Source organism: Callithrix jacchus, chromosome 4 (genome assembly GCF_049354715.1).
Source record: "Callithrix jacchus isolate 240 chromosome 4, calJac240_pri, whole genome shotgun sequence".
NCBI classification, from domain to species: Eukaryota; Metazoa; Chordata; class Mammalia; order Primates; family Cebidae; genus Callithrix; species Callithrix jacchus.
The window spans coordinates 13,258,259-13,276,160 of record NC_133505.1 but is presented as its reverse complement, the minus strand read 5'-3'; the positions used below and the strand labels follow the sequence as shown (position 1 = coordinate 13,276,160).

The window sequence follows — 17,902 nt, the reverse complement described above, 5'->3', positions numbered from 1 at the left end:
CCTGGACATTTTATATAAATGGGATTATACAAATGTGCTCTTTTTCGACTGGCTTCATTTATTCAGCATAATGTTTTCAAGGGTCATCTACATCATGGCAGGTGTCAGTACCTTGGTGTTTTTTTTTTTTAATGCTGAATAATATTTCATTGTATGGGTATATCACATTATTGGTTCATGAGTTGATGGATGGTCAGGTTGTTCCCACGTTTTGGTTATTATATGATGCTGTTATGAGCATTCATCTATGAGTTTTTGTGTGAACATATGTTTTCATTTTCTTGAATATATACCTGCAGGTAGAATTGCCAGATTATATGGTAACAATGTTTAGGAGTTAAACAATGAAACTGCCATCTTCCTCTTTGTTCCCAGGCAGAAATGGTGCACAGCGCTTTCCAGGCACAGCGGGCATTCCTTCTGATGGCCTCTCAGTACCAACAACCCCACGAGGTAAGAGAGTGTCCTAAGAGCCAGGGCAAGGTGGAAAACAAAGAGGCAACAGAAGCATTTAATGTAGGAGACCTCCTAAAAATGAGACTTACAGCCTGTGTAGGTTGTGTCTCTAACTGGATCACAGAACAGAACAATTCTTCTCTCTCCGTAATCTTATTAATAGTAGACAGGTTTTTTTTTTTAAGTACACCATTTGCAAAAAAAAAAAAAAGCAATGTGTCTGTTTACTACTAATATATCATTATGACCAAATTCATATTGTCACAAATGGACATCACCAGCGTAAAAGGTGAATTGATTTGTGTCATTTTTCTACTAGTCTCAACAACCTTTTTATAATCAAGGAAGTGTTTGCAACTGATTTTTAGCTCAGATTTTGAGCTGCTTTGTTATCAAAGACTGTTCACATCTATGACCATCTCCAACCCCCATGTATGGATTTAATTAGCTCCTATTTCCCAAGTAGCAAAGATGTGCTACATCGGTAGTTAAATCGTTTCTGTTTATGGATCATCCGCGGAGCTTTATTGCAGTTTCCGGTTCATCAGGCCTGGATTGTGACCCAAGATTCTGCTTTTTTTTTTTTTGAGATGGAGTTTCACTCTTATTGCCCAGGCTGGAGTGCAATGGCATGATCTTGGCTCACTGTAACCTTTGCCTCCCAAGTTCAAGCCATTCTCCTGCCTCAGCCTCCCGAGTAGCTGGGATTACAGGCACCTGCCACCACGCCTGGCTAATTTTGTATTTTTAGTAGAGATGAGGTTTCTCCATGTTGGTTAGGCTGGTCTTGAACTCCCGACCTCAGGTGATCTGCCCGCCTTGGCCTCCCAAAGTGCTGGGATTACAGGCGTGAGCCACTGCGCCCGGCCAAGATTCTGCGTTTTAATAAGCTCCTGGGTGATGCCTACGCTGCTGATCCTCACTCTCAAAACACCAAAATAGGAAAGAATTTTCATGAGTCTGTAAGAACGTAGGCATAGTCCACCTCTCCTTTCTCTTCCACCATGAATATGAATGAACTTTTCTTAGGTTAAAGATATTCAGAGGTGTTAGAGGATCTGATGCCAACTACAACAATATTAACAACGTAGTAATTTTAGCAACTTTTAATCCATTGTAAAATTGCCAAGTAAAGTCCATCGTAAATTTTAATACAGAAGGAATAAAATTGTGGGAACAGATGTTAAGAGCAAAGTAATGGTTGGTGGAGGTCTGTCTCATTCCCCAGGCCCTGTAAATTTCCCATCCTGTAAACCAAAGTCTGATCACCACCTGCCTAAACTGCTGACATTGTATCATGCAAATAGCTGCATTCCCTCTACTAAGGGTTCGTAATAACGACTTTTGACCATGCTGATTATGTCGCAAATGAAATTATTCATTAAAAAGTAGTCCTACTACCAGCATACTTTGTTATATCAGAAAGAAAAAAAATTGTTCTTTTGGCTAAATATTCTGCATCTGAAGTTTAGTAAACATTTATGTAAATAAAAAATAAATTGAGTATACATTACGACACAATAGCTTAAATGTAATAGCTCACTTTGAATACAAAACAGACTCTTGAAATTGAAAAATATGAGCTAAGAATCCTGGGAATCCAGACCTTTGACCTTCAGGGCATGACACTCAGCTCCATAAAGGGTCAAGACCTGGGACCCGAGACCCTCCCTGGAACCGTTGTTCCCAGCCATGCTTGTGCTGTAGAATCACCTGCAAAATTTTTTAAAATGCCGGTACCTGGGTCCCAACCCAAGGGACTCTGACTTCTTTGGTCTGAGGAGTGGCCTGGGCTTTGAGGTTGCTGCAGGCTTCACGGGTGATTCTGACTTTCTGCCAGAGCTGTCGGCCCCCACCCAAGATGGATAGATCACCTCCCTGTGTGTGAAGTGAGGAGTTAGCTCACAGCCTTTGTAGGAGGCTCTGTGGGGATGAAAATCCTCCATGTTCCACCATGAATGCATCTTCCTCCTTGGTCTTCTCAATCTCTGCTTTGCAAAAGAGCAAAGTGAAACTGGGAAATCACGAAGCAATGTGTTGTAGGTTTGGCCTCAGCCTGCCTTTTCTGTGAAGTGGGAGGAGAGGTGGTCCAGTTGAGATTCTCAGGTTGAGGAAGAACTGTGACTTTGCTCACTGGGTTACCACTCCATCCCTTCCCTAAGCCCCAGAACCAGAGGCCTCTCCACTGGCTTTCCAGGCCTTAGACAAAAAAGGCACTCACCAAATATTGGATGAAAATATGAACGAATGAACAAAGAATGAATGCACTGGATCTGTGGCATTCCGGAATGATCCATGGTCAGAGACACTGTGGCTTAGCCTGTCGCTGTGCAGATTCTTGGATCATATCTGCAGTTTCTCTTTCTTACTCTACTGCATTCTTTTTTTAAAAAAAACAAAAGATAGATTCTCACTTTTGCTCTGTCACCCAGGCTGGAGTGCAGTGGGGCAATCCTAGCTCACTGCAGCCTCAAACTCATTGACTCAAGTGATCCTCCCACGTCAGCCTCCTGAGTTGTAATTACAGGTGTGAACCAGTGTGCCTAGCTCTGTTGAATTCTTGATAAAAGGGAGAGAAACTGGATCCCAGGGAGGCCTGCACTGGACATGTCTGGCAGCACTTGTCACAGTGCTCCACGTGCAGTCAGGCCTGAACCAGGACCAGCAAAATGCGGAGCAGGCTTATGACGCCCACCTCCCTTCCTGGCCCTTCCCTCTATCCCATTCCTCTTTATTCCGGATGCCATCCTACTACTTCCACCTGAGAGGGAAGCAGACCTGTGATCACCGTATGTTGCACAGAACCCCTGCCCACTCCAGTGGGGATGACCCAGGTTCAGCAGGCTGAAGAGACCCAGAACCAGCCAACGAGACCTGGGGTTTTATTCGGGACTTGCATACAGGGGAGGGAGTCCAGTGGCACAGGGCTGGACAGGAGAACCACAACCACTAGCAAAAGGCATGTAATTTACAAAGCATTTTCATCCAATATCCTCCCCCTAACAGCTTCCACCTGGCAACCTTCATTTAACCTCAAACAAAACGCCTCCATCCCCTGTGTGGCTGGTGTTCCATGGCATTGCCTGGGAAGCGCCAGGGGCTCAGCTGTTCCTCATAGAAGAGCAGTGGGTCTCCAGGTTGGCCACTCCCAGATTCCTTAGTTGCAAACTCTGAACACACATTAAGCTGCATCTGCCATACCAGGTTACTCTCAGGGGATGCTCAAGTCATTGCTGGCAGGTGCGTCTGTCATACACAACCACCACAGTGGTGAAAACAGTCTATGGCCAGACCTTGATCCACGCAGCATGCATTCTAGAAGATGTATCATAAAGATCAGTATTATAATGCAGATCGTATTTTCTCATAGGAACAATTATTATGACTATTTGTGTCTTACGTCTTCCTTCTTTCAGGAGGAGTAGAATAAACTGCTGTAATTTCAGCTCTCATTGACATACAGCAGCGATTCTCCAACTGTAGCGTGCATGGCAGTTCCCTGGGGTGTTGTCAAAACTCAGATTGCTGGGCCCCACTTAGGGAGTTTCCAATTCAGTAGGTCTTGGTTGAGTCCCAAGACATTGCGGCTCTAAAAAACCAATTACCCCAGGTGATGTGATACTCATGGTCCAGGGACCACACTTTGGAGCCTGTGCAGTATGGATGGCTCTCACTGTTACACCTGGAGATTTATTTCGGGTGCTTCAGAATTTCCAGCTGTCTCTAGACTACCACCTCTCAAACTTCAGCATTCATTTGAATCATCTGGAGATCTTGTTAAAGGGCAGAGTCTATGATTGAATTAGTCTCAGGTGGGGCGCAAGAGTCTCGTTCTAGTAGGCTCCCTGGCGATGCTGGTGCTGCGGGTTTCTCACTACACACTGAGCAGCAAGGCTTTAGTCACTGACATCCAAAATCCCGACAAGCACAGAATCCCTTGGTAGTCAAATCTCAAATTCATATTCTCTTCTCCCACAATTTCTGTATCAGAGTAGGCCATGTTGTGTTATGTTATGCAGTAACAAACACCTTTAAAATTTTAGTGATGGATAACCACAGTTTATTTCTTGGGCACACTATCTGTCTAACTGTTGCAAATCAGCTTAATATCTAGTGGATGAGTTACTAAATGACTCATATAATTATTTGCTTAGAGCTGTAACAAGGCTTTGAGAAAACAGGTAGAGAATGAATCTTTTTTTTTTTTTTTTTTTTTTTTGAGACAGAGTCTTGCTCTTTAGCCGAGGCTGGAGTGCAGTGGCACAATCTCAGCTCACTGCAACCTCCACCTCCTAGGTCCTGGTACAAGCAATTTACTGCCTCAGCCTCCCGAGTAGTTGGGATTATAGGCATGCACCACCATTCTCAGTTGATTTTTGTATTTTTAGTAGAAATGGAGTTTCACCACGTTGGCCAGGCTGATCTTGAACTCCTGACCTCGTGATCCTCCCACCTCGGCTTCCCAAAGTGCTGGGATTACAGACCTGAGTCACCGCACCCGTCTGATTTTAAGATGCACTAATGGTTACACTTTGCAGTTGAGAAACACCTTTCTCATTGATTTATTACATGCTCATGACATAAAACACATTATAAAACATTTGCAAAACATCTCAGCTTTTCTTGTCTTCCCTTATTATATTTTATATAAATAATCCCTGGGCCAAAGACTGGCCCAGTTCCTATAGTACCTACCATTGTCTAATAATTTTTGCGACAGTTTGTCAAGCCCATCCTCTTCCAGTTGATGGAAGGATTTGCACATAGAAAATGGCCAAGAAGCCCCCACCCTGGCTTGCTCAACTATTCGTCTACTTTTACAACAGGTGAGGATAGGGAAAGTATGCTATTTCTAATTCTCAAGCATAAAAAACAATATTCAGTGATATATTAATAATCCAGCTGCAGGATCTGGACCTGGGCCCATTCCTTTATTCACTATCCGGGGTCCTTTTTGCAGATACTACATGTAAGAGCCACATTACACAGTCATTTGTAAGAGTTTTATGTCAAAAAAGAACTGTAGAAAGTGTTTAGTTGACACGAACAAGTGTTTTTTGGCCTGGTGCCACGTCACATCACCTGTGAGAGATGAGAAAACAAGAGTGTGAACAATTTTAACCATGGGTGACTCCAAAACTCTGGTCTGAGCTGCAAAGGTAACCTCTTGTAGACCACGCATCTGATGCCTTGACGGGGACCACCCCAAGGAAGATACCATCAGGGGAGTTCCTGGGAGGTCTCCCACCGAAGCCCCACCAGTCTAGCCCTGAGTCGTTTGCAGGAGCAGAAGAGAAGCACCCAGAGGGTGGAGAACTGCAACTGCTGGGCCAGAAGTACTGCAGGTTTTCTGCTGCCTTCACACTTTCCATATTTTCTCCAGCAGTTCTTGTGCTGCTACGACCTGACAGTGAAATGATCTGTGTGTGTGCGTGCGTGCATGTGCGTGTGTACATATGTGTATTTGCATGGAATCAATATGTACCTGCACATACAGAAAAAAATTAGTCTTAAGTTTTTCAACTTAAGGGAAGATGAGTTATGGTCATTGACTGCCCTGTAGCTTTGATTCTATCAGAAAGACTGGGAAGTCTGAGTTCTGTATTCCTCCATGAATGTGAGAGAGAGAGAGCGAGAGAGAGTTTCTTCTATCCTCCCTCTCCTTTTCTTGTCTTTGTTTGAACTTGTACTTTAAAAGGAAATAGTGCCTTCCTGTGCATAGAGCAGGTGTCTAAAATGGATTCTCTTTTCTTTCACTGTTTATACAATCTGAGAAATTAGAAGGAGAAGGAGGGTTAGCAACGCCTCTTGGCCGTTCCTCCATCTCTGAGTGAATACACACGCCCCAGCACAGTCCTCCACTCAGTACTTTCTCTGTTAAGAATTTTTGAAGGCATGGAGCAGTCATCAAATTTGTTAATAATTTGTTCACATTAAACTAAACAAAAAAGCCTAGTGGCAGTGATCTTAGGACTTAAGCTAATTATTTAGATGCATGAGAGAGCCAGATTATTAGTGAGCATAAGTATGTTTGGGATTTTAATAAACATTAATTGGTGAGGGTGGTCAAGAGCAGAAACTTTGGACTTGGGCCTACTTGGATTTGAATTTCACATTTTCTACTCATTAGCTCTGCTAATCCAAATGCAAGAAAAACAAATTCATCTATGTCTTCTAAGTTTAAGAATCTTCTATCTTTTTCTCAGTATCTACTGGAAAATTAACTTGGTAAATTCCATAATACATTTCTACTGAGCCACTGTAACCAAACCAACTTGTCAAGTTACCCACTTGGGGGAAGGCAGTTAAACTTTCCAAGCCCATGTTTTCTTGTCTTTGAAATAGAGTTAACAGGCCGGGTACAGTGGCTCATGCCTGTAATCCCAGCACTTTGAGAGGCCGAGGCGGGTAGATCATGAGGCCAAGAGATTAAGACTGTCCTGGCCAACATGGTGATACCCCGTCTCTACTAAAAATACAAAAATTAGCTGGGCATAGTGGCGGCATGCACCTGTAGTCTGAGTTACTCGGGAGGCTGAGGCAGGAGAATTGCTTGAACCTGGGAGGCGGAGTTGCACTGAACCGAGATCACGCCACTGCACTCCAGCCTGGCGACAAAGCGAGACTCCATCTAAAAAATATATAAAATAAAATAGGGATAACAAATAGTTCCTACCTCAAAGGGGGTTATTGTGAAGATTAGATGAGAAAAAGCAGGCAAGGGTCATGTGACTGAGTAGAGACGTTCATTATTAGTCAGTATTGTCCTACTGTTTTAGCAAAAAGTCCCCAAATCTCAAAGACGTAACAGAGGAGACTTTTTTTCCTTGCTCACATAAGGTCTGCTCTGGTGTTTTTGGTTGCCAGTCTTCCACGTGGTCATTCAGGGACTCGGTTTCTTCCACCTTAGGGCACCCAACTCCTCTAAGGCCTCAGCCACTGAATTGGAAAAGAGAATGCAGGAAGGTTTTATGGGCTGGGCTTAGAAATGGCGTATGTCACTTCATGTTCATTCAGTCTTCTGGTCATTCCTAGCTGCAAGGGAGACTGGGGAATTTAACCCACCTCTATGCCTGGAAGGCGGGAGTAACAGATTTGGTGAGCATCTGGCCAGTCCGCTAGAGCAGGTCACTTGGTTTGGCTAAAATGAGTTTGCTCTCAGTGGAAATGTATTGTCTTTCTGAAAATTCATAGGGATTTTCCAGACTAATAGTCCATTTCTCTAGTCATCCAGGGAAAACAAAAAAGACTTTGAAATCTGGGCCGGGCACAGTGGCTCAAACCTGTAATCTCAGCTCTTTGGGAGGCTGAGTTGGGTAGATCACGAGGTCAGGAGATTGAGACCATCCTGTCTAACACAGTGAAACCCTGTCTCTACTAAAACTACAAAAAATTAGCGTGGTACGGTGGCATGTGCCTGTAATCTCAGCTACTCAGGAGGCTGAGATGGGAGAATCGCTTGAACTCGGGAGGCGTAGGTTGCAGTGAGCCAACATCGTGCCACTGGACTCCAGCCTGGGCAACAGAGAGAAAATCCATCAAGAAAAAAAAGAAAAACTTTGAACTCCAACAACTGAATTTTTATTGCACTTGGGTATGAATAGATATATCTATATAGGTATTCAGTATTTCAAAATTTCTTTTAATTGTGGTGAGTTTATCCTTTTTGCCTATAAAATGTTTTATCATAACTATAAGGTGTCAAGTTATTGTCCAGTATTTTAAAATGCCAAACAAAGTAGTCATGTGACTGATCTCAGACATGCCTTGGGTAGATTACTTGGTGCAAGTGGCAGATCTAGAAATTGCACAGGAAAAGCAAACAAAGGAGCACAGAGCCAAACTCCCAAGTGTTTCTTAAGTCTATGCCCAGAAAATGTCATAGCATTGCTCAGTCAGAATTGCTGAATCTTCCTGAAAGATCTGGCCATAATTAGTGCTGCTAAGTTCTGTTGTCAAGGGCCATATGACAGATAACATAATGCAATAAAGTCATTCTGGCCCTAATGTAACATGAAATGTCTATTTTGAAATATTGCTATAAAGTTGGGCTTTTTCTTAATACAAAGGCATCAAGAAAATATTCTGTTGAGTACTGTTAATTATATGTGCACAGCAAGGATTTTTAATAGATTTTTAAATATCTAATTATTTCATTGATCTTAGAAATAAATTTTTTTTTAAAACTACAAGAGAAATAAAAGGTAAAAAGTTTCATTCTGAGGCCGGACACGGTGGCTCATGCTTGTAGTCCTAGCACTTTGGGAGGCCAGGGTGGGCGAATCACGAGGTCAGAGACCAGCCTGACCAACATAGTGAAACCCCATGTCTACTAAAATTACAAAAATTAGCTGAGCGTGGTGGCATGCACCTGTATTCCCAGCTACGTGGGAGGCTGAGGCAGGAGAATTGCTTGAACTTAGGAGGCAGAGGTTGCAGTGAGCCCAGACCGTGCCATTGCACTCCAGCCTGGGTGATGAGTGAGACTTCGTTTCAAAAAAAAAAAAAAAAAAAGTTTCATTCTTTGTATCACGCTCAATTATGTTTTCATATAGCAGTGATATTTCCCAGTGGTGTGGAATGGCAGTTTCAGGAAGGAGTAGCACCTTAGAATCTAAACCAGTGACTCCCTTTATGGCCTTTTACAAATTAACTCAATAGTCTCACTTCATAAATATGTGTAAGTTTCTGCTCCTGTGGATATTGCTGAATGGGTTGGTTCTCTTCACTACCAACTCAAAAGCACCCAAAGGCTATATATGCTTTTAATTTCTGGAGAAGTGTATTAATTTAAGTTCAACCGAAATATCTGCTTAAATATATCCATGTAGTCTAGGTAAAAACTGATTGCATTCTGATACTTACAAGATTGCTTTTATCTAACCAGCAGCTTTCTGAGTAGCAGCAGGCGGAGAAGTGAGGCAAAAGGAAACCTTTTTCCTTTTCTATGAGCCTTCCAATGGCCAGTGAATTACCTTGGTAATTACATGGTGGCTAGCGTGTGAGGGCTGCTGCCGTCCTGGATGTAGATGCTGGTTAACACGCAGGAAAACACCAGGGAAGGAAGGAGAGGCAGGGGTTTGTGTGGTATCATCAGGGTCTGCTTGAGTTGACAGCCTGAAGCTACCCAGTCAGGGCTGAATCCCAACAGGAAAGCTAATCATTAGTTTATCAGGATGCAGAGAGGGAGGTAATCAGAAAAGAGAGTAATTCTGTCATTCTTCTGCCCAGACTGTTTGCTTTAGCAGCATAAAGCTGTGGGTGAGCCTGTGAGCTGTGACTATGAGTTGGTAGCTTTATAGGTATTTAGAAACCCAGGACTGTGGAGGCAGAAGGGATTTGCTAAGATCCTGTCCTGTTAGAACATCACTCATGGTGACCTTTTTTTTTTTTTAATCTGATAAGGCGCATTAGCTCATCTCTCTTTGTATAAGACATGAATTAGATAATGAATGGCTGCCCAAAGGAAGTGAGGTGGTTATCACACCCTGGGGATTCAGGAGATTATCTGAGGGGTAAAGGTTAATAAAGAAGGATAATATCCTTTGTTTGATCAACTGTCCATACTAAGTTTGTTAGAATTCCAGACTGCCTTGATGGCAAATGCTACATAAGTGATAAAACTCTGTATGTGCTAATATTTGACTAGGGAATGTTTTATTCTCCGTTAAGTTAAATATTGAGATCACTTTGTGTTTTTAATAAAATAATTCTCAACGATATATCATTTTCCACTGTGAAGCTAAATATTTGCTTGCTTAGCCACCATCAATCTGATATAAAAAGTTGTAAGAGTTGCAAGTTTTTCTCTTGTGACCTGAATCAAAAAGTAATTTAGAAAGAGGTCACTGTGTCATTCAACAAATCTTTTTAAAAGCCAAACATATTTTGACCTTTTCTTTGGATTTGCTGTTTGTTAATTGTTTCAGCAGCCTTAACTTAGGTCTTCTTTGCAGGATGTAGTCTCTGTCATCTGTACAAAGCTGTATATGTGAAAATTGAAGGCCAGGAGAAGGTACTTCCAGCTGGCATTCCATTCTGGATCTGCTGTCATAAATTAACTTAGCAGAGGGCATGGTTCGTTACTTTTTATGGTCATGTTCTATATTTGTATGTGCTGGGGGTGGATCACATGACAAAACCATCATTTGATATTAGTGTTTATGTGCACCGCCAGTGAGGGCTCCATGGAAGGCGTACTGTGCAGTACTTTTAATTTGTATATTTAGCTCTTAATTGAAAATGCAGGCACTTCCATAAGTACTAAAACTACAAATAATCTAAATAAATTTTATTTAATTGTCTTTAGGGGAAGACAAAGTGCTGCATACCAAACTAGTTGAAATCCACTGTGCCTTCCAGGGATTTTAAAACATAAATTTTGAACGAGCTAGTCAACATTGACCAAATAATAAAGACCAAAATTTACCATTTTCCCTCCTTTAGCTCCCCTGATTTGCTGATGTCTGTTTATTTAAGGGGAAAGACATTTTTCAAACTAATCAAGAAAGAGGAAAAAACACAATTTTTGCTGCTGCTGTCTGTTCTCCAAATCCCTTCCCCAGTGCAGCTTCATACTTAAGTTGATAGTGGCAGCCACCTAGCAAGTGTCCTTGTTTGATGGGTTTTTTTCCCTATAAACCAAAGAAGAAAAAAGATGTTCTTGTCGGGTTTTGGTGCATTCGCTGCTTTGAGAACTAGTGTTTCCATATCTGGAATCATTTGTTAGATAAATTTGCCTGTAAGTAGCTACTTCAGATCTTTGTCAGGCCTTGTTCCTCTTACATACTGCAGCCCTCTTTCATTTCCTCAACTCCATTACTTTATTTTTCAGGCTTTTCTTTCGCTAAGCATTTATTGCATGCCTACTCTATAGCAGTCAGGGCACTTAGCACGTCTCCATCTATTACGGCGTTTGCATGAGAACATACTTTGGAAAATAAGGTCTGGGTAATGTTATTTGAACTTCCTCAGCACCTATGTAGTAGTCTCTGTCAAAGCACAAGTAACTTCTAAAATAACTGTGTTATTTTAGCACATTTCTACTGTTATTTTTTGTGCATGTTTTCCATCCCCTCAAGAAGATTCGCAGAGCCTCAGGGATCTTTAGAGTTGATATCTCTTTGTTTTTCTGACATATTGTAGTCTTCAAAAAAATTTTTTTTTTGAGATGGAGTCTCTCTCTGTCACCCAGGCTGGAGTGTAGTGGCACGATCTCAGCTCACTGCAACCTCCGCCTCCTGGGTTCAAGTGATTCTTCTGCTTCAGCCTCCCGAGTAGCTGGGACTACTGGTGCACACCACCACACCCAATTAAGTTGTTTTTTTTTTTTTTTTAGATGAGCTCTCGTTTGTCACCCAGGCTGGAGTGCAGTGGCATGATCTTGGCTCACTGCAACCTCTGCCTCCTGGGTTCAAGTGATTCTTCTGCCTCAGCCTCCCGAGTAGCTGGGACTACAGGCATGTACCACCATGCCCAACTAATTTTTGTATTTTTACTAGAGACAGGGTTTCACCATGTTGGCCAGAATGGTCTCAATCTCCTGACCTGGTGATATGCCCACCTCGGCCTCCCAAAGTGCTGGGATTACAGGCATGAGCCACCACGCCCAGCCCACAGTAATTTTTATTAGATGCTAAGTTTGATGAGAAGAGAGTCTCGGGTTCTGAGTCACTAGTTTTGTTTGAGTAATAAAGCTAGGTTCATGGATCACAGTGGTGCAGGGAAGGGAACCGAGTGAAGGGACATTGTTATTTGGTGATGCTGTTATCTTTTACTAAAAAGGAACTTGATGTTTGGAGGTGTATTTGGTAAGGACTTAGTTATCAGTTGACAGCCTAACTAGTAGCATGTAAGTCCTGGATCAGCCTTGAAAGAGTATTCCTTATGGGACAAGGGAAGATTAGACAAGAGCAAGCAAAAGGCTGTTGGTGAGGCATTTCATCTCAAAGGTTCGTTTCTCTCACCCCCCCCACCCCTTTTACAAAGTGAATGCCTTTAAGGGGACCACAGAATGGTTCATTTCTAGATGTGTGGCACTAACGATGAGAAATGACGGCAACCAGATTTGGGTGACAGATGTCACTCAAGCTTTCGATGATTGCAGAATATAGGTTCCGGGAAGAATGTGCTGATTAAATTCACATGGGCTGTGGAGATCCAGCTGGCCTGATATTCAAATCCTGCTGAAAAATCTTCCAATTAGATGGATTCTTCCCTGTGCAGAGTTTTCATGTAAATTGTGAAAAATGGTACTTTCTTGAGGCAGTGAAATTGTTGTGAACGGCCAATGTCAGTCCTCTGAAGATGATAATTATGCAGCTTGAACTACAGAAACTGCAGTGCAGAAGAACTTCAGGGTTTATCCTGTCTCTGTGCAGATGGATTCTCTACATAGAATAATGACCAACACATCACACAAATTGGATTTAAATGACTTGAACAACAGGAGTCCCATCATTTTCTTTGGCTGAATATCCTATCGTTGAATGTGTACAGGATTCCTCTTGGATGGTCATAATTGGATTATATTTCCCCATAGGAGGAGGGTTGTAATTTGAAGCTTCATATTTTACCAGCTTGACAGCAAATTAAGCACAGACAGGACAAACTATACATCACACAAACCAAGATACAACTAAAACCTTTATAATTATTTAAAATGGGAAACTGTGGCTCCATGTCCCATAAAGTGGTTACAAGTATATTGCTCACGTTGATTATAAGAGCTCCTAATGAATTCTAACTCCAGTACAGCTCATAAAAAAGTCTATATCATAACTTGCTTATCTGAAGCTGTTGATGGATGGCCATAGTAAATAATCATCAATCATAATTTTATTTGAATTTGAAATGTCTTTTTGTAGAAAAGCACTGGACCACCTGTATTTTAAAAATATTTTTTGTGAGAAAGTGAGAACTCTTGACTTTTCCTCTCTTTGTGGCACTTCTCTGGACTGGACAGATTATGTTCAGAATCATTCTGTAATTCCCTAATATCGCGCTTGAGATTGAATTATCTTTTTCAAAAGCAGCAGCCAAAGAATCACAGCATTCTGAGGCTGTGGCCAGGAGTGCCTTGGTGCCTCATTCAGCTTTTCTTTGTTCTTCAGTCTCCCAAGGCTTAAATGGGAAAAGGAGACAGACAAGAACAAGGGGAAGTATGTGAGGAGAGAGGGGAGAGAAAGATAACCCTCTCCCTGTTGTTTGTCAGTTAGAAGTGAGGGAGGGAGTTGTGAGCTGATCATGTGGCTATGCACCTTAGAACTTCTTCACACAATACTTCTCTGAACCGCTTTGGTCTTATTTTATTCTTTTTTTTGAAATGGAGTCTCGCTCTGTCACCCAGGCTGGAGTATAATGGAGCGCTCTCAGCTCACTGCAACCTCCACCTCCCGGGTTCAAGCGATGCTCCTGTCTCAGCCTCCTGAGTAGCTGGGACTACAGGCGAATGCCCCGCCAATTTTTTTGTATTTTTAGTAGAGATGGAGTTTTACCATGTTAGCCAGGATGGTCTCCATCTCTTGACCTCGTGATCCACCTGCCCCAGCCTTCTGAAATGCTGGGATTACAGGTGTGAGCCACCACGCCCAGCCTTATTTTCTTCTCTCTTTCTCCGTCTTTTGCAGCCTCCTTCACCAAGGGAAGGCGAAGTGTAGGTGTTCAGTAGTAACAAGGCAGTAATGAAGGAGTGGAACTGTGAGATGCAGGGCTGCCTGCACTGTTAGCATGTCATCAGGCCACTTTAATTTCCCTGACTTTTTTTGTACCTTTATTTCAAGTCAGGTTACCCTAAACTTAGTTGTTTCCCTTACATTGACTCTTGGTGCTGGTAGGTTGTCCCAGTCTCCCAATCAATCTAAGTGCTGACTTAGGTAGTGAGTAGTCACTGGAATGACTGCCAGTAAGTACTTGGGAGAGGCTGATAGAATAGAATATGATTATTCAGTGCTTCAGACAGGGAATGCCCAGCTCTGTGTCTAGTGCTCATAACAAGTGCTCAACAAGAGACAAAATGAATAAACCATCCAAAACCAGCCAGACCCCAGATGTTTGAGACGATTAAGATCTTTTCCCAAGATCACTTATTAAATGAGTCTCTGAAAATCTCGTCTTGTCTTTGTGTTTGTGAAAAGTCAAGGCTAATTACTTTTTACAGTTAGAGAAACTCAAGGAGCCTGGAAGAGAGTTTTCTCCTCGTACTTAGGGGATACACAGAGGAGATTCATACTTAACAAGATCATCATTAAGACCTCCCCATAACTATCTCCTGACCTATGAGTTGCTTATGAAAAAAATATTGTTCCCATGAAGATAAGGAATAGCATAGATCTCTGTGATTAATTTTGGGGAAAGATCTATTTTCCTTGAAAAGAAATTTGTGATTTAAATGTAAGCCTGTGATTTAGGTTGTTTTATGTAACTATTAGTTTTTTCTTAATAATTGCAATTTTTAACTTTGCTTCTGTTCTTTGTCTAGTTGTTCAGGTATACCCTAATCAGAGTTTTAACTTATGTAATTTGTATTTTTAGTAGAGATGGGGTTTTACCACGTTAGCCAGGATGGTGTCAATCTCAGTTTTGCTTCTTGCATTTTTTCACTTTTCATATATATAAAATATATATTAATCATATGTAATTAATAATAATGTGCAATATATAAAAATTTTATGTCACTTGGGGCATAAACATTTCCTCTTTTAGATGGGCTGTATCTATTGCAATCCTATAGTGACCCTTTGATTGCTTTTTTTTTTCTTGAGGCAGGGTCTTACTCTATCACCCAGGCTGGAGTAGTGTCCTGATCTTAGCTCACTGCAATCTCCCCCTCCCTGGCTCAAGTGATCCTCCCACCTCAGCCTCCCAAGTAGCTGAGGTACGCCACTACACCTGACTATATATTTTTTTGTATTTTTAGTATTTTTGTATTTTGTATTTTTAATAGAGACAGGGTCTCGCTATATTGGCCAGGCTGGTCTCGAACTCCTGACCTTGTGATCCACCCTCCCTGGCCTCCCAAAGTGCTGGGATTACAGGCATGGGCTACCTCACTGGGCCTCTCTATTGCTTTTTATTCAGAATACTTTTTTAATATGATAACATTATAGCTATCCCTTTGTGTGTTGTTGACGTGACCTCCTACCTTCCCTAGAACCTTATCTAATCAATCATTTCCTTCTTTCTCTCCCTGCTGGATCCTTCTGTTTAGTCTAAAATCCAAATCAGTTTATTTAAAAAAAAAAAAAAAAACACTTCTTTTATTGCCTAAAATGTCTCTGTCCTCCTCTTTACTGCTGGTTTTCTTAGGAACACTCTGTCCTCCCTGATCTCATGTCCTCACTTCCCTGTCACTTTTTAATCTCCTGTCCTCTGTCTTCCTTATCATTTGACCAAAAAAGACTTTCCCAGTGCCCTGCTCTCTTCCTAATTGTTCTCATTCCGTTCAGCCTCCTTGAAGAAATTTTACTGCTGACCTTCATCCTCCTCAAAGTTTTTTCTTCTCTTGGGTAACAAAACTATTCTTTCACTTCATTTCTTTCTCTGACTTCCGTTCCTCCCTCTTTCTCTTAAGTGTACATATTCCTTCAAGATTCATTCTATGTAATCAGAAGAGGACTTTCTCAAACCCGCTGTCTTCCCCCATCAGTTTCATCCATTCCCATGGTGGGGTCTGTCACTCATCTGCTTGTGGTGCCCATGGTGTATCTCTAGCTGAACACTCTTGCTCCGTGGCCCTGGGTCTGCATGTCTTCCAGGAGCTCAAATGCATGTGTCTGTACCACACACACCTCCCCCAAATGCTGGGCTCCCTCCTCATTGGTTCTCCCAGCTGATGAAACCTCAAGCCACCCGGTCTCTTGAACTAGAACTCCTAAGTCCCTTTTCCTCCAGGCTGTCTACCAGTCTTACTGTCATCACTCTTGCTACAAAACAAAGCAAGCAGAAAACAGAGTGAATCAAGAATCCTGCCATAATCCACTGCCTATGAATCAGTTCCAGACTGCAGAAGATGACATACAAGGTCCTTTGCACCTTACGACCGCATCTGAGTCCTCTCCTCCAAACTTCTCCCCCACAGCAAATCCATCATCCCAATCACACTGGACAACCCATGTGCTGTGAACCTGTATAATGTGTCTTTGTTCATGCAAGGGCCCAGAATGTCCATTCTTCTCTTCCTAATCTGTGTATTTTTCATTTTAACAGATGTAGTGTATTCCATAATTTGATGAGCTGGGCTTGGAGACACCAAGAACTGCTTTCTCTAAAAGCTCAAAGGCTAATGAGGGCAAAAGATAAACCTCAACATGGTATATTGTAATAAGGGCATTGTAATAAGTACTGGGCTGGTGGGGGGCCCTAGGTGGCAGTCCTGGACACTGCATGGGGATTGGGGAGTTGGAGAAGGGATCACAAGGAAGGGGCCCCTTGAACTGGGACTTGCAGGAGAAGTAGAATTCATGCATGAGAAATTGCGCCTGACAAATGGAAGTGCCTAACATGGCTTTGCTCTGGTATTCATACAAGCAGACTCAATCTCAGTCCATTCTCTCCAACCCCATATCCCAAGATGACTTGGTGCTAAATATGTTTTTGTTTTGTTTTGTTGTTGTTTTGAGACAAAGTCTCACTCTGTCGCCCAGGCTGGAGTGCAGTGGTGCGATCTCAGTTCACTGCAACCTCCGCCTCCCGGGTTCAAGCGATTCTCCTGCCTCAGCCTCCCAAGTAGCTGGGATTGCAGGTATGCACCACCACGCCCAGCTAATTTTTGTATTTTTAGTAGAGATGAGGTTTCACCATGTTGTTCAGGCTGGTGTCGAACTCCTGACCTCGTGATCCACCCGCCTCCACACCCAGCCCTCGCTTTTGAGTCAGATTTTTGCTCTTTTTGCCCAGCCTGGAGTGCAATATCACAATCTCAGCTAACAGCAACCTCCACCTCCTGCTTTCAAGTGATTCTTCTGCCTCAACCTTTCAAGTAGCTGGGATTACAGGTGTGCACCACCACGCCCAGCTGATCTTTGTATTTTTAGGAGAGATGGGGTTTCACCATGTTGGCCAGGCTGGTCTGGAACTTCTGACCTCAGGTGATCCACCCACCTCGGCCTCCCAAAGTGCTGGGATTACAGGCAGGAGCCACCGCGCCTGGCCTAAATATGTCTATTTTTTTAAATGATTATTGAATTTTATTTTTTAATCCAGTCAATTACTTTTTCTTTGTTTTTAATAAGCATGTGTAGGCTGTTCACACATGCTTTTTGATACATTATTTGTCCTGAAGCCCAGGTAAATGCATCTTTATTGCAGTGGTTTCTTACTTTCTCTTTTAATTTATGTGGTTTTTGTGGCAGATTTTAAACTCTTTCTTTCTTTCAGAACTCGGCCAAAGGATAACCTTACGTAGTCTGATGTTAACATTTTAACAATAATATATTCCAGAAAAACC

The 17,902-nt window shown here is 42.2% G+C and overlaps 1 protein-coding gene across 13 annotated transcripts in view; it reads left to right on the top strand.

Moving 5' to 3' along the window:
* CAP2 (cyclase associated actin cytoskeleton regulatory protein 2) overlaps nucleotides 1-17,902 on the top strand; it is a 142,193-nt gene that overhangs the window by 60,782 nt on the left and 63,509 nt on the right. For 10 of the 13 annotated variants that reach the window (XM_035294829.3, XM_008993922.6, XM_054254789.2 and 7 more), the window contains one exon: nucleotides 376-453. The exons of the other annotated variants lie outside the window; for them this stretch is intronic. In XM_035294829.3, coding sequence (XP_035150720.1) covers nucleotides 376-453 — 78 coding nt within the window. The remainder of the gene's footprint in view (nucleotides 1-375; nucleotides 454-17,902) is intronic. 13 annotated transcript variants of the gene reach the window in all.